Genomic DNA, 21859 nt, shown 5'->3' on the forward strand with positions numbered 1-21859 from the left:
TCAATGATAATTTTATTGTCTGATTTGCATTGTGTCCTCCTTACTGCCATATTGATACCCAGAATATGTCCATCCATTCCTAGGAGATGCAGTTGCCCCCCAAAAACCTAGTTAACTCTCTCTTCTACTCCTTGAAAAGTCTTAAGTAATTATGATGTAAAAATGGTGATAGCAGCCAAATTCCATCCCTAAAAGATGCACTTTTTTTTTTAACCTAAATTCCTTTCTGGGTACATGTACTTGTTGTAGGTATCTTCGGAATACATCTCAATGGCTTCAACATTTAAAGCAAAAATATTTAGCCATCTTTTAGCTAGTGCCTGCTGGGTGATAAGGGCACACTGTCATTGCTGAATGGTCATCTCTAGGATGAATGAGCATTACAGCTTCTCATAAGTGCAAATGGCAGAGGAAAGTTGACTCCCATTCCTAATTATAGGTGTGTCAGTATGCATGCCCTTCAGCCCTTAAAAAACTTTACAGTGCAGACTTTCTGGGTAAAGGAGCACAACAACAAACAGAATTTACAAAACACATTCATTCTATAAGGATTTCACCTGGTTTTTCTTGTCCTTTCCCTTTGATCTTAACAAAGCATTTTTTTGGTTTTCTTTTCCTTAAAACATTTGCTATGTTCAAACATTGTGCAAGTCACTGAAGGATTTAAAATGGACTAAATCCCTTTAAAATCCAATTCTTAGCTGGGGATTTAGTCCAGTGGTTCTGGAGCCTGCCTCGAAAGCACAAGGTCCCGAGTTCGATCCCAGACACCAAAAAAAAAATCCAATTCTTTAAGGAGTTATTGGAAGAAAAAGTTGGGTATTCGCAATGAAAAACTCTGGAAATCACATTAAGGAGAATGTGTCTTACATTGCCATATGGTTTATAGCAAGAACAAAAATTATATTGATTTTTTGAACCAAAAACTGCTGCAAGAGATCATTACAAATGTATAGGTTTTTAAATCAAAACAACTATGTATTCATACCATCTCTTCAATGCTTATAGAGTCTGAAAAAGCATCTAAGATTGTGAATTCCCTTTTATTAGAATTTATGCAAACACCAACTACCATGGATTCAACTTTGGCAGTTACAAGTGATTGTTGATTTACAACCCAACTGGCTCTTGGGTACTGGCTGCAAGTCAGGCCTCTCTAAATCAGGAATTGTCTGACTTAGCACTCACAGCTTTTCCCTGCTCTTCAGTTACTCCAAGGAAAATGTCTTCCTCTAACTTCTTATCCATACCTGTTATTTTCTTCCTTCCTTCTTTTTCTTTTCTTTCTTGCTCTTTAGATACAGGTTTTGTTATACTGTTCAGTCTGGGCTCCAACTTTCAATCCTCCCATCCTTGCCTCCAGGGCAGCTGAGATTACAGGTGTGTGCTGCCATACCCAGCTTCCATGGCTGTTCTTAAGAGAGACAATGCTTTGCTAAAGTTCTGCAACTTTTAGAGATGGATGGATTCTCATCTAATTGCATTAATACAGTAAAAAGTTTTTCAACTTGAAAATTCTCTCTCATCTTATTTCAACACTAATGCCCTTGACCATCTTGGATCTGTAGTGCTTAGAGGGGTGTAAAGGTCAGTTATGGTTTTAGAGCAGGGAAGTAGATGATTTATTTACAACAAGAAGATGGGAAGGAGGAGAAGGCCATAAATTGAGTGTTTACTTTTAGGTAAAGTTTTAATGACATCAGCTGAAAATCATTAGAGGAAGCAGAATTTCCTGGGCTGGGGAAGGAAAAAAAAAAAGAGGTGATCATAGAAGAGGATGAGTGGGTTAGAGGATTTGATAGTAAATATTTTAGAAAAAATTTAAAGGTGAGAACTTTCTGCTACATTGATAGTCTATTCCTTTGAGGTACAGTTTTTCTCCAGATTTTTTTTCTTTTTAATTCTTATATTGGTACATTTTAGGTATACAATACGTTACATTTATCATAGGGTGCTTGTACCTGTACATGATGTATCTTGGTTCTTATTTTTTCCCCTATTACCTATATGCCCTTCATCCCCTCCACCCTTCCCTATTTACATAGATTTTGTTTCCACTTTTTATCTTTTCTCATCATTTTTCCTTTCCCTTCTTCCCTTTCCCCTTCCCCTCTCACCACCCCTACACCTTTGGACCTTTTCCTATTTCAAAGTATCAGTTATTCATTTTAATCATTTAAATACTTATTTACACTTTCAGTTTCTCACACTAGAGAAACTATTTGGTATTTACACATGTGTGTCCTATTTATTTCACTTAAAAGTATGGCCTCAATATGCATCCATTTAGCTATAAATGTCTCTAGCCTCTCATTCTTTATGGCTGAGTAGTACTCTCCAGATTTTTCAGTGCTCTCTTACTGAGCACTTATACACATCTCATCATTTCTGTCCCATGTAGCTTGGATTCTCTTGAATTTGTGGATTGAGTACATATCTCTTAGCAGGTGTATAGGTGGAACTACTCAGGTTACATCTGTATTAAATATTTATAATGGTATTTAAAGCATCTCAATATATGTTCTAACAAGTTTTTTTTTTGTTTAATTCTTTTATTGGTACATTTTAGGTATACAACACAATTACATTTCTCATTGGGAATTGTACCTTTACATAATGCATCTTGGTTCTTATTTTTTCCCCATTCCTAGCCCTCCCTTCACCCTCTCCACCCTTCCCTATTTACAAAGACTTTATTTCCATTTTTTCCATTTCTCAGCATTTTTCCTTTCCCTTCTTTCCTTTCCCCTCCTCCTCCCACTGCCCCTACCCCTTTGGACCTTTTCTTCCTATTTTACATTATCGATTATTCATTCTAATCATTGGTACATTTAGGTATACAATAAAATGACATTCATCCTTGGAAATGTGCACCTTTACATAATCTCTCTTGGTTCTTATTTTTCACCCTTGCCCAGCCCTCCCTTCAACCCCTCCAGCCCTCCATATTTACAAAAATTTTGTTCTTATTTTTCCATTTTCTCATATTAATCCCATTCCCTTCTATCCTTTCCCCTCCCCCTCCCTGTTCCTCCCCCTTTGCCCCTTTTCTTCCTATTTCACATTACCTATTATACATTTGAGTCCATATTTACACTTTCAGTTTCTCACACCAGAGAAACTATTCAGTATTTATACGTGTGTGTCCTATTTATTTGACTTAAGAGTATTGCCTCAATGTGCATCCACTTAGCTATAAATGTCTCTAATTTCTCATTTTTTATGGCTGAGTAGTACTCCATTTTATTACAAAGCCACATTTTCTTTATCCAGTCTCCAGTTGATGGGCATTTGGGCTGTTTCCAAGTTTTAGCTATTACAAACTGTGCTGCTATGAAAATGGGCGCACATCTATCACTGTGGTATGATTCTTTTAATTGTTTGGGGAAGATCCCCAGCAGTGGAATAGTGGGGTCAAATAGAACTTCCAGTCCTAGTTCTTTGAGGTATCTCCATACTGATTTCCACAGTGCTTGCACCAGTCTACACTCCCACCAGCACTGGAGCAGGGTTCCTCTTTCCCCACAGCCCCGCCAGCATTTGTTATTGGTTGATTTCATGACAGCAGCCATTCTTTCTGGAGTGAAGTGGAATCTCAGCATTGTTTTCATTTGCATCTATCGAATGACCAATGATGTTGAACATTTTTTCATGTATTTATTTCCTATTTCTACTTCTTTGTCCGAGAAATGTCTGTTCATTTCAGATGCCCATTTTTGGATTGGGTCTTTAAATTTGGGAGGTCTGATCTTTTTAAGTTCTTTATAGATTTGAGATAGTAGACCTTTGTGTGAGGAAGAGCAGGTGAAGATTTTCTCCCACATTGTGGGTTGTCTCTTCACACTGCTGGTGGTTTCTCTTGCTGTGCAGAAGCTTTTTAATAAGAAGAGATCCCACTTGTGGATTGTTTGTGCTAGTTCATGGACAACTGAGGTTTTGTTCTTAAAATGTTTTCCTACACCAATGTCTTCAAGAGTTCTACCTAACCTCTGTTCCAACTGGTTCAGAGTTTCTATTTTAATATTTAGATCTTTAATCCATTTTGATTTTAGTTTAGTGCATGGTGAGAGATATAGGTCTAGTTTTAATCTTTGGCAAGTTGAAGCCCAATTTTTCCAGCACCATTTATTAAAGAGGCTATCTTTCCTCCAGTGAGGATGTTTGGCTCCTTTATTGAAGATGAGATGGCTGAGTGTGTCTGGCATTGTTTCTGCATCTTCTAATCTGTTCCACTGGTCCTCAGGTCTGTTGCTTTGCCAGTGCCATGCTGTTTTTATCACAGTAGCTTTGTAGTATAGTTGCAGGTTGGGGATTGTGATGCACCCTGCCATGTCTCTGTTACCTAGAATTGCTTTTGCTATTCTGGGTCTCTTCTTGTTCCAAATGAATTTTTGGATTGTTTCCTCAAGTTCCATGAAGTATGCTGCTGGGATCTCAGTTGGAATTGCATTGAATCAATATAGCAGTTTTGGAAGTATGGCCATTTTCACTATATTAATCCTTCCTACCCAGGAGCAGGGGATGTCTGTCCATTTTCTGATATCATCTTCAATCTCTCTTTTCAGAGTGCCATAGTTTTCAGAGAAGAGGTCTTTGATTTCTTTCGTTGGGTTGATTCCTAGGTATTTCAGTTTTTTGGATGCTATTGTGAAAGGAATTATTTGCCCTATTTCTCTCTCCGTGAGTCTGTCATTTGTGTAAAGGAAAGCTATTGATTTTTGTGTGTTGACCTTGTAACCAGCTACTTGACTGAATTCGTTTATTAAGTCTAGAAGACTTTTGCTGGAGTTCTTGGGGTTTTCTATATAGAGTATCATGTCATCTGCAAATAATGACAATTTGACTTTTTCATTACCTATCTTTATTCCTTTTATTTCTTTCTCTTGTCTAATTGCCATGGCTAATGTTTCCAGAACTATTTTGAACAAGAGTGGTGATAGTGGACATCCTTGTCTTGTTCCTGATTTTAGTGTGAAGGATTTCAGTTTTTGACCATTTAGTATGATATTGGCTGTTGGCTTTTCATAGATAGCTTTTATCAGTTTGAGGTAGAGACCATCTATTCCAATTTTTTGTAGAGTTTTTATCATAAATGCATGTTGGATTTTGTCAAATGCTTTTTCTGCATCTATGGAGATAATCATATGATTTTTGTCCTTAGCTCTATTGATAGAGTGTATTACATTGATTGATTTGAGTATGTTGAACCATCCCTGCATCCCTGGGATGAATCCCACTTGATCAGGGTGTATGATCTTCTTGATGATCTTCTGCATTCTGTTTGCCAGTATCTTATTAAGGATTTTTGCATCTATGTTCATTAGTGAGATTGGCCTATAGTTCTCCTTTTCGGTAGGGTCTTTCTCTGCTTTGGGGATCAAGGTGATGCTTGCTTCCAGGAATGAATTTGGGAGGATTGCTTCCCTTTCAATTTCATTGAAGATTTTAAACAGTAGTGGCAGCAGTTCCTCTCTAAATGTCTTGTAGAATTCAGCAGTGAAACCATCAGGGCCCTGGCTTTTCTTAGTTGATAAGTTTTTAATTACATTTTCAATTTCATTGGTTGATATTGGGTTGTTCAGAATTTTTAGGTTTTCTTCATTCAACTTTGGTAATTCATATGTATCTAGGAATCTGTCCATTTCTTCTGTGTTTTCCATCTTATTGGCGTATAGGTTCTGGAAGTAGGTATTGATGATCCTCTGGATTTCTGCTGGGTCTGTTGTAGTTTCACCCTTTTCATTTTTAATTGCATGGATTTGGGCCTTTTCTTTCCTTTTTCTGACAAGGTTGGCTAAGGGTTTGTCAATTTTGTTGATTCTTTTGAAGAACCACCTCTTGGCTTCATTGATTTTTTTGTATCATTCTCTTAGTCTCCATTGCATTGATTTCTCCTCTGATCTTTATAATTTCCTCCCTTGTATGAGCTCTGGGGTTGTCCTGCTCTTCTTTTTCTAGAAGCTTGAGGTTCAGCATCAGGTTGTTTAATTGGGCTCCTTCTGTTTTCCTAATATGCATATTCACTGCTATGAATTTCCCTCGTAAGACTGCTTTCATTGTGTCCCATAGATTCTGATATGTTGTATTGTCATTGCCATTTAATTGAAGGAACTGTCTGTTTTCTTCTTTCATTTCCTCTGTGACCTATTGGTTATTCAGCAGTGTGTTGTTCAATTTCCACGTGTTTATGAAATTTTTTGAGTTTCTTTTGCTATGGATCTCCAATTTCATTGCACTATGGTCTGATAATATACAGGGGATAACTTCAATTCCTTTGCACTTACTTAAACATGTTCTATGTGTGAATATGTGGTCTATTTTAGAGAATGACCCATGTGCAGCTGAGAAGAATGTGTATTCTGATTTTGTGGGGTGGAAGACTCTGTAAACATCTGTTGAGTTCATTTGTTCAAGAGTTCGATTGAGTTCTAGTATTTCATTACTTATTTTTAGTCTAGTTGATCTATCTATTTGTGACAGTGGGGTGTCGAGGTCCCTCACTCCAATTGTATTAGTGCATATATGACTTTTCATGTCCGTTAGTATTTGTTTTATATAGTTGGGTGCACTAGTGTTTGGTGCATAGATATTTATGATTGTCATCTGTTCCTCTTGGATTGTTCTCATTTCAAGGATGTAGTATCCTTCTTCATCTCTCTTAATAAGTGTTGGTTTGAAATCTACTTGATCTGCCAAGAGGATAGCTACTTCTGCTTTTTTTCAGGTTCCTGTCTCATGCAGTATTGTTTTCCACCCTTTAACTTTCAGTCTATGAGTTTCCTTTTGAATGAAGTGTGTTTCTTGTATGCAGCATATTGTTGGATTTTGCTTCTTGACCCATTCTGCCAGTCTATTTCTTTTGATTGGTGAATTGAGACCATTAACGTTGATGGTTATAACTGAAACGTATTGACTTGTCATTGCCATGACTTTTTCTTTTTGTTGGGTTCTCCCCCTTTACATTTAATTTCTTGTCATGCCAGATGGGTTCATTCTGCTTTGCTTCCTGGGGTTGTGATCCTCAATGTCTGTTCCTAGGCTATTGTGTAAAATTCTTTGGAGTGTTGGTTTGGTATTCACGAAATTCCTAAGGTGCTCTTTGTCATGAAAGTATATTATTTCTCCATCCATTTTGAAAGATAGTTTTGCAGGGTACATCAATGTGGGTTGGAGGCTGTTTTCTTTTAGGGCTTGGAATATGTCACTCCAAGCTCTTCTTGCCTTGATGGTTTGTGTTGAGAAGTCTGCTGTGATTCTGAGGGGCTTTCCTTTGTATGTGATTTCTTTCTTTTCTCTGACTGCTTGTAGAACTTTGTTTTTCTGCTGAGTTTCTGGAATCTTAACAATTATATGCCTATGTATAGATTTTTTTTTTGATCAAGGCTATTTGGAGTCCTATGTGCCTCACTTATCTGTATGTCAAGTTCTTTTCCCCTCCTTGGGAAGTTTTCTAGCATTATTTCTGTGAAGAGTTTTTTTTATGTCATGTGCACTCTCTCCTGTTTCTTCATTGACTCCAATTAGTCTTATGTTATTCTTCTTTGCATCATGTAGCAGCTGCTGGTTTGATTTCTCATGTTCCCTTTTAATTTTGAAGCAATTTTTCTTTTCCTGGTCATTAATTGCAATCTTATCTTCTATATCTGAAATTCTGTCCTCACATTGGCTCATTCTGCTGTGTAGACTTTCAATGGAGATTTTCATCTCCTGGAAATATATTTGCATCTGTTTTATGTCTTCCATTTGTTTCCTATGTTAGGATTCCATCATGTTCCTCAGCTCCTCTCTAGATTTATTAATCATGTCTTGCACTAGGGGCACAATTTCTCCTGTTATCTGAGAAATTATTTCTGATTTCATTTTTTCCAGATCTCTTTTTGTTGCCAGTTCAGTGGTTCCACGTGGTTGAGTATCAGAGTGTTCCATCTCATTTCCCTTTGGGGTTACTGTAGGTGATCTGGAAGTTTAGTTTTGAGACTTATTTACGTGTTTTCTCATTTCAACTGTTGAGGGGGTCTGTTGGCACCTGCACGGATTACTTCCTCTGAGCTGGGAGAGGTGGGACAGGGGCTGGGAGCAGCAGTAGGAATGGTGCCCCAAAAGCCCTTTCCTCTGAGCTAGGAGCAGCAGGAGGAATGGTGGCCGAGAAGCCCCTTCCTTTGGACCAGAAGCAGTGGGATGGCAGCTCAGAAGCCCCTACGTCTGGGCTGGGAGTGGTGGCAGGGATGGTGGCCTGGAAGCCCCTTCCTCTGGGCCAGGAGCAGCAGGACAGAAGGTGGCCCAAAAGCCCTTTCCTCTGGGCTGGGAGCAGCAGGAGGGATGGTGGCCAGGAAGCCCTTTTCTCTGGACCAGGAGCAGTGGGAGGGCAGCTCAGAAGCCCCTACCTCTGGGCTGGGAGTGGCGGGGCTCAGTACTGTGGTCTAGTGGTCCAGTGTCCTCTGTGTCTTTGTAGTGTGGAACCAGGTGGCTGTAGAGAGGAGTGTGTGGGAGGTGTCCAGTGGATTGTTGCTGGGGCGCGGGCTGATCCTAACAAGCTTTGAGTGCTACAAAGGTGAGAAAAAGGAAGACAGAGTTAAATATTGAATCTTTTTTTCCAGGAAACCTTTGAGAAGGTGAGCTTGAGTAGCAGCAGCAGTGGAACAGCCAGCCTGAAAAGCGAGCTTTCAGAAAGTGCAGAGCTGGCCCCAGAAGGCTTCCAGGCTCCCTGTGGGAAGGATGAAGACAGAGCCTGTGATGAAATACTGTCTGAGGACAACTTCAACTTGGAGGCTATTGAGAAAGGTACTTTAGGTGAAAGAGTGTCCTGTCAGCATGAATGCACTCTCAACTCTGTTTCAAGGTTCATTTGCTTCTTTATTTTTATTGATGTACAGATATATATTCAGAGCTAGATGATGAATTGGACATTTCGGATAACTCCAGCAGCTTGAGCTCAAGTCCTTTGAAAGACTCTACGTTCAGTAAGCTTTCTTTATAAGTCTGTCATTTGTGGGAGTCTAGTAGGTAGTGGTTTGGAGTCATACCATATGCCTATCCTAGAGTTGGTAGGTTTTTCAGGTGCAGTGCTGGTTGGGACACATATGCCTGTGTCTCCTCCAGAGCCCGGAGGCCACTAACACCATGACTTTACATTCCAGCAGCTGTCAGGGGATAATTTTATTATTCTTGCCAGCAAGTGAAGCTCTTATTGGGAAACTGAGATAACTGATTTGGAGACAGGTAAATAGCCACAAATGAGAGAAGTGACCCTTTATGATTCTATTAGCTAGAGGAATTAGAAATGTATAGAAGAAACTAGCCTTGGGATAGACAACTTTTGTGCAATTTTATTTACATTAATGTAGAGGGATGTATTTATATTTAAAAATACTAAAGTAGAAGTAATATCTGAATATTTTACAACTATGAAAAATACATTAATTCACCTTAGTCTTCATTTGAAACAAGAAAAAAGTAGTTATATAAGCAACAGGAAAGAAAAGAAAAAGATATACGTAGATAGAATTTGAAGATTGTAAAGAAAGATAGGATCAAATGTACTCAACAAGCCTGAAATTGAAAGATATTCAAATAGAAAATGGAGAAAAAAACCCAATTCTTTTAAAAGAAAATTGATAGACTATAAAACTGATAGATAGAAATGCTCTAAATTAAATTAAATTAAAAATAAATAAAATAAAATAAATTAAGTGTAAATTCTCTCCCTCAGTGACTAGACCATGAAAAAATCTCAAAAGGGAAGATTTAAAGTAGTCTGTGGATCAAAATAGAACCTTAAGGAGTTAGCTATATTCTTTGTCTTTTAGAGACTTAATTGGTCCATGAAAATGGTGACTAGATTGTCCAGATTTTCTGGGACAATCACAATTTCCAATTCCCTGTCCTAGTTTCTCTGTAAGTTTCTGCCTGCTTGATAGCATGTCTTGATTTGCAAGTGGGAAAACATGAATATAATACAGGAAGAACTTTTCTTGCATACAGACTTGTCTAACAAATTCTAGGAGCAGTCGTTACTGTTTTATGACGAGTTCAATGTTGTTTATCCTTGATAACAGTGGTGGAGAGGGGTGGGAGGGAAGTGGGAAGGAGAAACTAGACTCTAAAATTTGCATGTAGTAACTTGTAGCTGCCTTGGGAAAGGTTTTAGGAAGACTATTTTGTTAATTATTAATAATTTATTTTTGTTTGCTTAGCATCTTTTCTTTGGAAGAAAGGCCTTAAACAAGCCTATCAAGTAAATAGTAATTTGTAACATTATATTTTAGCTGAGGCTGTCATGAACAAAGATGATCTTTATAGTATGTACAGTTGTTCAGATAGCAGAAATGCAGCATTTAAAAAAAAGATTTGTGGAGAAAATGATGAAGTTATTTTTATATTTCTGTTGCAGGCATTTTAAAGAGAAGTTTTAGTGCTTCTGGAGGAGAAAGACAGTCCCAAACGAGGTTTGTATAAGTAGATCTCTTAGAAGTATTTTTAGACTTTGCAGAGCCGAGTAGTTGGTGACTGAATAGACTGCCAGAAGTCATCATGGGCATAAGGAAATGAAAGCGGTGAGGACCTACTCACCCAGAACCTACCACAGTTTACCAAGTAGAATGCTGGAGAGAATGCTAAGCTTGGACCTGGGTTTTATTGTAATTCTGCCTTTTTCTAGCATAGTGGCTGTGAGCCAATAGGTCTTTCTGAACTCAACGTGGATCAAAAGTGTAGGACAGTTGTGTGCTGTGACACCTTCTGGAGCCCTGGCTTGATCCTCTATATCTCCAGGGAATATGACTAATCTTCATGGTAAATGTGGCCAAGAAAAGGAAAGGGGAATTGAAGATACATCCTTTCCTTTTAAGGATGTGACCAAATATTTTTCCCATGACTTCTACTGTTATACATTTAGCTAGAACTTCCTCACATTGACCACGTCTAGCTGCAAAGATTGATGGAATTTATTTGGGATATTCCTTTTTTAACAGCAAAGAGAAATTACTGTGGAACAACTGCTCCTGTCATTAATAGCTGTCTTTTGGAATAAGGATTGAAACAAAACTGTTAGACTCGGGCTTCCCAAGTCCCTGATAGCCTTCATGAGACTGTTTATGATAACAGTTTCAATAGCATTAGGTGAGGATAGAAGGCTTGTATGTGACTCTCTTGAGAAGGTCCAGAGATAGGAAGCTAGGGTGGTTCAAGAAAGTGAGGAGTGACCTAAAAGAGTTAGTTTATAGGAGACATTTGATGGAAAAGGCCTCTAGTATCAAGATGATTTTTGAATATTTAAGACTGGTGAAGAGGCAATAGAGAAGAGACTAGAAAAGGAAAGAGTCAAATATATACAGTCATACAGCAGCTTGGAGCTAGAGAAACAGGCCTGGGAAAGATGGAGAAGAGGAAAGGAGGTGTCTAAATTTTTCTGTGTCTGGAGAAAGAGAGATAAAGATACAGTTAAGCTAGAGAAGTAGCAAAGGGGTGTGTGTATATTAGATGATGTTCTAGGCCACTGCTGAGAGGACTACCCAGATTTCAGGAGTCTGGTGAGCTAGGATCAACCAATATAGAAATAGGAAAGGAACTGAACAGATAAAGGGATTGCCAGAGGCTGGGGGACCAGTTTAGGCTGGGACCATGCAGAAGTGTTGAGATCGAGCAGTGGGCATTGTAAAAGCAAATTATGACACATGGCTATACTCCCTAGATAAATAATTTTATACTAAAATAGAAGTTTCCAAACAGATAATTTAGGAATCTTGGAAGTGCCAAATAATTATACGTTTTTCCCTGAAAGGATTCATACAAAATTGTTTTATTTGTAGGAATTCAGTTGGTGCCTTAACTCTTCAAAATCAGAAGGAACATATATACTGTTTATTTTAGATCTTGAGATAATTTTTTTAAAAAATAGTTTTTGTTCAAACATTTTACAGCAACTGGGCAAACTAGAATCCGTAGATCGGGAAAATTCAGTCTGAGGCATGGATATTGCAGAATGAGCATTACTTTGAGTTTATGAAGATGTCACCAGATGGAAAATGGTCTGAACACTGAGGTTGACACTTTGGAAAGTGTGTTGTAAGGTGAATAAGGCCTGACCTAGAGCGATGTTTGAATAGCTGTGCTCCAGATAGGGTAGATGCAGTGTGACATAAGGAAACTCACATTGGTTTAAACCAAGCTCTCTTCTCTCACGGAACTCACACTATAATGCAAGACAAAGGCAAACTTTAGGAGAAAAAAGTGAAAAAGGGCAGCCTATGTCTCATGATTAGTAAGAGGGCAAACACTGATAACTTTTTTACACTTCCAGGTGATCCCTGAACTTTCTTTGAAGTAAAAAGAGACAACTCTAAAATGTATTTCTAATTCTTAATGACACATTAAGTAATTTTCAGTCTAATTTTTTTGGATTTCCCTGGGTTTCTTGGTTTATTAATTTGAAATGTAAACTCATCCTACAAATATTTAGAAGATAAATGATAAACTTGAGTAGAAAAGAAAACAGCAAAGCTGTATATGAAAATAAATTGAAAATCAAGCTTGTAGCATTTTTGGCTATTCTGTGCCATGTCTGACAGCATGTGACAGTTACAGTGAGACCCTGAGTGGCTCTTTCAAAATGAGTCAGTCCCAATGAGCAAATGCACAGGGATATACATGCCTAAACTGAGAGCAGCTTCTAGACTCTAGAATTCAGATTTGACCCTGGCTAAATAGTGCAGAGAGAAAGCTTAGGTATAATTCTCAGCTTTGTTCACCGTAGAGATCAGGAGCCATACTTATACCAATTAATTGCCTGCTAAAAACCTGAAGTATCTCCTTAATAACTTGGGGTAGGCTTTCTTAAGCAAATGAGCCAGGAAAATGGGTAAAACACAAGCAAATGAAACTAGAAAAACAGCCATCAGTCTCCTTAATGAAGTATTGAAGTTTGAAGGCTAGAGAAAGCAAATAATGGTATTAGAACTAGAAGGCACCTCAGTGATCAAAGCAATTATCAGATGAAACTTTTTTTCCAGAAATATGATTAATAGTAAAACCGAAAGAGGATCAGTCTCTTTGAAATTTTTAACTTTAGACATTTTCAAATTTGATCTACTATCTCATGCCTGCATTACTATTTGCCAGAAAAAAAAATTAAGAATGGGCTTGACAAAAGCCAGACATGGTGGTGCATGCCTGTAATCCCAGCACTTGGGAGGCTGAGGCAGGAGGATTACCATTAGTTCAAAGCCAGCCTGGGCTACATAGTGAGTTCAAAGCCAGCCTGAACTACACAGTGAGACCTTGTTTCAAAAAAAAAAAAAAAAAGAATGAATTTGAATGTTACCATTTTTTTAAAATTTAATTTTTATTAGTATGTTTGTAGTACATAATGATTATATTCATTCTGGTGAGTTGATACATGTACACAACACATCTTAATTCTTTTTACATCACCTTCCTCTTCCTTTCCCCCTACTTCCCATCTCTTGGTCCTCTTCCCATTTGCAAAAGATCTATCTTCATGTTTCCTATTATTCATCTTCATTTTATTTACAGTTTGGGTTTTCTATATAAGAGAAATTATGCAGTATTTAAGCTTGTGTTTCTGATTTATTTCATTTAACATTATGGTGTCCAGTTGCATCCATTACCCTACAAGTGACTCAAGTTTATCCTTCTTTATGGCAGTGTGGTACTCCATTTTGTATAAACATCACATTTTCTTTATCCATTTATCTTTTGGTGGATATATAGGCTGTTTCCAAAATTTAGCTATTGTGAGTTGTGCTGCTTATAAATATATGTATGCATGTATCACTGTAATATGTTGTCTTTAACTCTTTTGGGAAGATACCTGGAAGGGGAATAGGTAGGTCAAATGGAATTTCTAGTTTTAGTTTTTTGAAAAATCTCCATACTGATTTCCATAGTGGTTGTAGTAGTTTACATTCCCACCAACAATGTAGAAAAGTTTTTTCTTTCTCCACAGCATCACCAGCATTTGTCATTATTTGATTTCTTGATGATGACTATTCTTTCTCCCATAAACTAGAATCTCAGTATTGTTTTAATTTGCATTTCTCTGATGGCCAACAATGTTGGGCATTTTTTCATGATTTATTTGCCATTTCTACTTCATCTTCTAAGAAGTGTGTTGCCCATTGTTTTGGTTGGGTCTTTTATTTTTGGAGATCTAATTTTTTGAGTTCTTTATATATATTCTAGTCATTAGTTCTCTGTTTGAGTTACTGCAAGATAAAATAGGTAACACACTTAAAATCATAGATATAGGCCAGGACTTTCTGAACAGAACACAGTTGTATAAGAAATAACACCAAGGATCAATAAATGGGATCATATCAAATAAAACAGCTTTTGGACAAAAAAGCCAACCACTAACAGAGAAAGGAGACAACCCACAGAAAGGGGAAAAAACCTGCCAGCAACCCCTGAGAGTTTTATCAATTTTTATTATGTAATCTGTATAGGCTGATATATATTTTTCTAATCCAGTAAGTCACAGCATTTTATGTCAATTAAAATTATCCTTTACAGTAGAATTTGATAAGGGAAACAGCAGCTTCAGCCTAGAACTATTACATTCAGGTCCAGTAAACTTTAGTCATTGTATAATGGCCTTCTTAAGAATATTCATTTGAACTTGGTGCAGTAGTACATGCTGTAGTCCCAATTACTTGAGAGGCTGATGCAGGAGAATCCCTTGCATGCATGAGTTAGGTAGCATAGCATAGCAAGACCCTGGCTCAAAAAAATAAAAAGGAATATGCATTCATTTATTCAGGTAATAGATATTTAATTCTGTGTACCAGATATGTGCCATTCTATGTCTTTTTATCTTAGTATTTTCCAGGGCACATTGTATTGCATATAGGCACCACCAGTCCACAAATACTTGTTAATTAAATGATGAATGACTTATTTTAATACACATTCTATTTCTCCTTGTAAAGGACTGAAATCTTAACTACTGGCTTAAATCTATAGCCTTTGTCATAGCCACAGCATAAGACCCATTCTTTTTCCTCTCCCTCTCTCTACTCTCCTCTTTTTAAGATTCTGTTGCTCAGGCAACAAGATTTCTCCATGCCTATTTGCCTTCTGTTGCCAAGGCAACAGGGTATCATTGGCAGGCTAGTTTGAGACATCGAATGTTTGTGGTATCAGAGATGTCTGTGGTTCACAACTTCTTTGATAAATTAGTATATAGATAATTTTATTTAAGAGTGTGCTCCTGACTTCAGTCATTGTATATAGAGATGATTGTGGATGTTTGTTGTAAATGTGACGAGAACGATGCCGGGTTAGGACCTGTGACACTTCCCTCTTTTTTAGCAGATGCCTTGCTTATTTTTACTTGTGGCTATTCTCTCTCAAACCCTTTTTCATAATCTGTATCTAGTTTTATTTCCACTGAATAAGTACTGCTTGGTCACTACTTTAGTCTGTGGCTATTCTCTCTTAAACCCTTTTTCATAATCTGTATCTAGTTTTAGTTCCACTAAATAAGTACTGCTTGGTCACTACTTTAGTCTATCTGCCAGTGTCACAATCCAGCAATCTTATTAGCAAGACAAAACAGCCACAACAAAACCCAAGGCAAGATTGTCAGACCACTAGTCTCTTTCTGTGACAATTCTAAACTTTCGTGGCTTCTTGCTTGTTTCTAGCTGTCACTGCAGTGTGGAGGATGATGCCCTACAGGGCATCATCCCACTTTCTTGTCATCATCATACCAACTCTACTAACATGGATAAATACAAGCCTTTATTGAATATGAGAACTCAACCCTACATAATGTCACTTATTCATACAGCACATGCTTATGAATATCACTGCCTGAAAGAGACTTTCAGCTGTAAAATTCACTTAACTCTTATGATGTGACTATAGGAGCCTGAAAACGTATTTTCTTAATATTGTGAGCCAAGCTTCACATAGCATAAGGTTAAATATTTCTTTTTCTTGTCAACCTCAAGTAGTATTGGCTACTTTTCATGATTGAATTAAGTTATGTGATGTACTCATAATGTATGAGAGAATATTTTCTTCATTGAGAGATATATTTAAAGGAATCCTTATCAGAGAAAAAAATTCTAGAGCTTTGTCTCGTGACTTCAGGATGTTCTTCATTGTGGATTTTTGTGACCATCCAACATCACAAATGGCCAGGACTCTTCTGACAAAACAATTAACCAAATAATTCATGCTGTGCTCAGATTAATTCAGTGAAGTGTCTATTTAGAAAGTCACAAAGCTCATGCCTGCATTTTCTACTTAACATAATTGTCTGAGGTGAAAGTTGTAGACTAACACTTATTTTCAGCCTGTCAGTTTTTGTATTGTTTTTTTTGACTCATGCATTCTTATGCATTGTGGATGTGGTCACCCAGATCTGAAGAAAGCTGAATATGAATCTGCTCCCCACTAAATTTCCTTGAAATTCTTTCATCAGCCTGAAGTGCTGTTGATCAGTACCCATTTTAAAGCTATTAGAGGACACCAGTAAGCCTTTACACCAGTAAATGTGTTTGGAATGTTCTTTTTCTGTTAAATCATTTTTATGTTTTCCAGCCATATCTGCTATGAGAAAACAGCCTCTGTAGCCATTCTGTTCCTTTGGGTGTAAACTCTCAATGTGGTTCAATGTGGACCTCTCTCAGCCTCTGCATATTTTCAGTCATTTGTTTATCTATCAAGCCAGCAATTGCACATTAAAATCTGTCCCTTCTTGTCACAATGAATCTCTTTTATTTTGAAATTTTAGAAGTCTACCTTTTCTTGTGGTCAATAATACAATTTCCATAAAATTCATCATTTTTTCCCCTATACAATTTTGTGGGTTCCAAAAGTGTGGAGGCCTTCTGCTCACCATCCCATCTGTAGTGCCTAACATAGTGTCTGCACATAGTGGGAACCAACACATATTTACTGAATGAATTAATGGGTGAATGTGTGATTTTTGAAAAGTTCCCTAAAATTTCTTAAAAAGGGATTTATTTAGAATTATAGAAAGGAGTAGCAAGTCTGTATAACTCAGCCTTGTCAGGGTGATCTGTTTCACATATCTCACTTGTGTACACTGTGTATCATATCTTAATTTGTAAGAATGTTTGAAATATTTAATTCTTCAAGGCACCAAGCATAGTTATCTAGGTAACTCAGCATGGAAGTCGTTATCAGCTTTTCAAAAATACCCACAAATGTGGATTAAAGTTTTTCACAAGTTTCATTCTTATTCATCTTTTATGATAGTGAGATTCTCCTCGAGGTACCACTAGGTCATGCTGAATGTCTGAGGACAGTGAGCAACACCTTCCTTAGAAGCATCTAGAATGTTGAAGATTGTGGCTGCTAGGTGCATGTGACTGACTGTTAAGCAGTTCATACATGGCTAGTACAACTGAGGAACTGATTTCTAGTTTCATTTAATGTTAGTTTAAGTGTAAAATGTGTTGAAATGATATTTTTAGTATGTTTGATTAAAGAAAAAAAGAATTTCACTTTTTCTTTTTTAAAAATGTGGATATCAGAAATTTAAAAATTATGTTTATAGCTTGGATTCTATTTTTATTGGGCAGTGCTAGATTCATCCAGAAAGCTAAGAAATGAAGTTGTCCAGAAAACATTTTCTGGGACCTATAGTGGGATGTAAGAAGCCAGTGTGGATGTTCAGTCCTCCAGCCTGGCTCTGAGGCTGTCTGCCCGCAAATGGGCGCTGCTGGGGACATGCCCATTTTGACATGCCAGTTTTACAATTTTACTGCTAGGGACATGCCGATTTTACAAATTTCATTTACAGTCCATGTTCTGGAAACTTGGGCTGGGAATGGAACAGAAAAAATTGTGGGATCAAGAGAGGGCTGGCTTGGTGAGGGACAAAGGGGATGGAAAAGGATGGAGAAGGCCCTTGTGGTGGATACAAAAAGTTTGGCATTATTCTAGTGCTTATGTTGGGTGGTAGGTGAATGAGTGCCATTTTGTTACACCTAATAACTTAGATATGGGTTGCATGCAAGTATTAAAAATTCTGTGATTAAAATGAAAGGCTGGGACAAGAGAATTATCAACCATGTTTACTTGCATTTGAGTACCTATCATGTGCTTTGTAGATATCCAATGTATAATTTTTGGATTGTTTTACATTGAAGTAAGTTTCTTATAACTTACTAGGGCACAGATATTTTGTATTTCATTACAGAAAACTGTAGTATTAAGAAATTGGGCCAGGGATTTAGCTCAGTGGCACCGTGCCTGCCTCACAAGTACAAGGTCCTGAGATCTATCCCCAGTACAAAAAAAAAAAAAAAAAAAAAAAGAAATTGTCCTCGGGTTACAGTGGGAAAAAAGCAACTGAAGTTTATTTTATCTGTGTCCCTGTTGGGATTTAAGGCCACCTCCATGGGGTAGAAGTTTCTAAGATCAACTTTAAAATGGGCAAGCAATCTAGAATGTTGGGGTAAGGCAAACAAGGGGTATTAATAATGAAAACTGAAAGTAAAATATGATCTTTTAAATGCAGAAATTGTCTAATTTCATATTTATGGGTTTCTTTCTTATAAGATAGCAGAAGAAATCATGAAAAATGGCATATATAATTTAAATGTTATTTCTTTTTTAATACAATATCACTATTTTGATTTTTAAGAGTAGCAAGACAATCATTCATAATAAACAACCTCAGTGGGACAAACTTCTTCCATTTGTCAGCAGAATGTCCACCCTGCTTTGTGATAGGATATGTTTATTTACCTCCTTATTAAACTTTCCAGAACATGTTGAGGCAAAATAACCTCTATTTATATGTATAATGTAGACCACAGCAGAGTGTAGCTTTTACTAAATGTTTGTCAAATCCAAGTCAAAAGAATCATTCTAATAGTCTCCAATTCTGTTTTCAGGGAGTTCATTGGTGGAATAGGATCAAGACCAAGACCAGGTAATTTAGTCTTAAATTAGCAATAAAATCAAACAACATACCTTCCTAAAATTCGGTATTATTTATGTTACGCTTTCATACCTTTCCCCCTTTTATTTCTTCAGCTTTGCTGCCTCTTGACCTGCTTCTGAAAGTGCCATCCTTCATGGTCAGGTCCCACGTTAAGGATCTAGAGGCCGAGTTAGTGCCAGGTTGGCAGTCCCATAGCCTTCCTACTGTGATTCTTCGCAATCTCAAAGATCATGGTAGTACTTATTAGCTCATGTTGATGTTAAGCCCAGTGGGTGAACACAGAACTATAGTTGGACCTGAAATATCTGAATAATATTTAAGAGGTCATTTTAATATAAATAGCCAGAAAATTCTGTTTGGTTCATCCAGCACAATTGCAATTTGATTTCACTTCTTGATTAAAATATTACAGTGTTTTTCTGTGTTCACTTATTGATTAAAATATTATACATAGGTGTTTTTTCAAAATTTGCATTTCTTCCTTTATGAGACTTAACTGGTTAAGCTACTGATGTTTAAAGTGTGTACCTACTAACAAATATAGTAACTGTATTTTATGTAGGTATTTCTATAAATCCTATACCTATGAGATATGAGAGTGAATCATTTTTTCTATCTCCTTTACTCTGATATAGAAAATTCTTGTTTTAGTTATTTTTATTTGTACTTGATTAAAATGATATTATACTTTCTTTAATTTAAAATTATTGATCCTTAAATATAAATTTTTATAGTGATGGTTTGTGATGAGAAAGATGTATTGATTTTTCTAATTTCTGTGAAAGAGGATGAAAGTACAACAGTAACATTAGGTAAATCTGGATAATTCAGAAAAAGTTTAATGATTGCCATTTAAACATATGTACAAATATAGGGCTCAAGCTTAACATTCTATTTTATTATTTTTCCTTAATTTGAAATTATTATTTAGTGCTGTTTTCACTTCAGCTTCCTCAGTTCACATTCTTTGTACAGTTAACATGTGCAGTGAATGTTTTCCATAGAAATGGATATGCTGTAATATTAGGCCACGTCTCTACATTTATTACATTTTCTTCAAAAGAATTATTGGCAGTTTGAGGCCCTCCCAATGTCAACATAGATGCAAAACAAGATGGCTTTATTACTAAGATGCTCAATGCTATCATGTTGGCCATGGCTCTGTTCCCGCGATTTTGGTAAAGGTAAGTTAGTAACATAATCATGAATTTAGAATGATTGATATTGATTGACTTTATAAGAGCAAAAGCAGAACACACACACACACACTCACACTTACCCACCCCCACACAAACAGAATTCTTTTTCCTAAAGGGCAGATTGTGTTTGTCCAATATAAGGTTTGATTTTATGTTGGTGATATTGATCAGATCTCTGGACCTTTAAACAAACGATTGACATTATAAGACAGTTTGTATATAATGTGTTCCTTATTCCTACAGTTTGTTATACCTTCCAATTTTTTTTTTTGTTTTTGAAACAGGGTCTAGCTATGTAGTTTAGTCTGGCCTTAAACTTGCTGTGTAGCCCAGGCTGGCCTTGAACTCATGACAATCCCCCTGCCTTAGTCTCCTGGGTTCTGGGATTACAGGCAAATGCCACTATGCCCGGCACCTTCCAATTTTTAAAACTTTACACATTTATATATTTTTAAGTTTAATCAGAATTCACTAAAACATTTGAAGTATGAGTGAAAGCTAATTTTACCTGTAAGAAAATTTTCTACTAATATCTAAGAGTATAGTAATGTACATAAGAAAATTCAGGTCACCACCTATTTTTCAATTAAAAAAATTAGACATTTGATGGGCCTGGGATTTAGCTCAGTGGTTCTGCCACCTACCTTGCAAGCACAAGGTCCTGAGTTCAATCCCCAGTACCACCAAAAAAAAAAAAAAAACAAACTAGACGTATGAAATTGTTTTTTCTGCATTTTATAAAAGTCATACATTTTACAGTGTTGCAGGTAAGTTTGGACTATTTTATCAAATTACAAATCGTTGGCACCAGCCCTGTGGAATTCAGTCCTTTCATCTGCATGCTTTATTCCACTTGCTACCTTGGCATTTCTAGCTTTTGAGAGACACAAAGACGTGCCATTGCCATTAACTCCAAGAATAGGGACGCAAGTTCAAACTAAGGTGTCATGAGATCAGTTTTGAGTTATACCTTAAGCATTTGTTACAAGAATAGGTAAAGCACTGAAATGTATAATTGTTTTGTTTAAAAATCACATTATATTAGTGTATTTTATTTATTGAACATTTAATTTACTTTCTTAGATGGAAAGAATCATGTGGAAACTGTACATAATTAACATCTATAGCTCTGTATTACCTAAATATTCTGGAAAAAATTGGTATGGAGGGGAGAATTTTATAAAGGTCTGAGTCTACCCCAAGGCTGTATCTAAGATATGAATATTGTTTTCCACGTGTTATAGTGGGACAAAGGATGAAGACCATTGTTTTAGAGTTTCAGGTGGCTGTGCTTTAATGTGATAGTGCCAATATGGTATTCTTTTGTTTTGGTATCGGGGATCGAACTCAGGACCTTGTTCTTCAAGGCAGGCGGCAGAACCACTGAGCTAAATCCATGGCCCTATATGGTATTCTTAAATATGAACTTCTAGGTTCACAATGTGAAGATACAACAGTATTTAATGACATCTCCAAACTCCTGAGGAATAACCATGAAACTACTTCACATTAATGTTATTACAACTCCCCTTGTTGTAATTTATTTTATACACATTCTTTGGGTTAAGTATAGATTGCAGTTCCCTACCAACAAAAATGAAAACTTAGAAATTCCTATATTGCATGATTGAAAATGCTAACAGTAATTAATATGAAATCAATGAATGAATAAATACATTAACATGTTTACTTTATATCTGTTTCCTCACCTTTAGTC

At 36.7% G+C, this 21859-nt stretch overlaps 1 protein-coding gene across 16 annotated transcripts in view; it reads left to right on the forward strand.

Moving 5' to 3' along the window:
• Nek10 (NIMA related kinase 10) overlaps positions 1–21859 on the forward strand; it is a 271741-nt gene that overhangs the window by 195506 nt on the left and 54376 nt on the right. For 9 of the 16 annotated variants that reach the window (XR_002387088.2, XM_013077058.3, XM_021238706.2 and 6 more), the window contains 5 exons: positions 8598–8781; positions 8874–8960; positions 10391–10445; positions 18894–18931; positions 19036–19176. Coding sequence is in view for 13 of the 16 variants with exons in the window: in XM_013077058.3 (XP_012932512.1) it covers positions 8598–8781; positions 8874–8960; positions 10391–10445; positions 18894–18931; positions 19036–19176 (505 nt within the window). In the remaining 3 variants the exon portion in view is untranslated. Of the gene's footprint in view, positions 1–8597; positions 8782–8873; positions 8961–10390; positions 10446–18893; positions 18932–19035; positions 19177–20006; positions 20128–21859 lie in introns of all 16 variants that reach the window. The other 7 variants (XM_021238702.2, XM_021238700.2, XM_087182191.1 and 4 more) reach the window with 4 other exon arrangements.

Source organism: Heterocephalus glaber, unplaced genomic scaffold (genome assembly GCF_053883595.1).
Source record: "Heterocephalus glaber isolate CG9 unplaced genomic scaffold, H.glaber_assembly_v1.0 deba00001472, whole genome shotgun sequence".
Lineage (NCBI taxonomy): Eukaryota > Metazoa > Chordata > Mammalia > Rodentia > Bathyergidae > Heterocephalus > Heterocephalus glaber.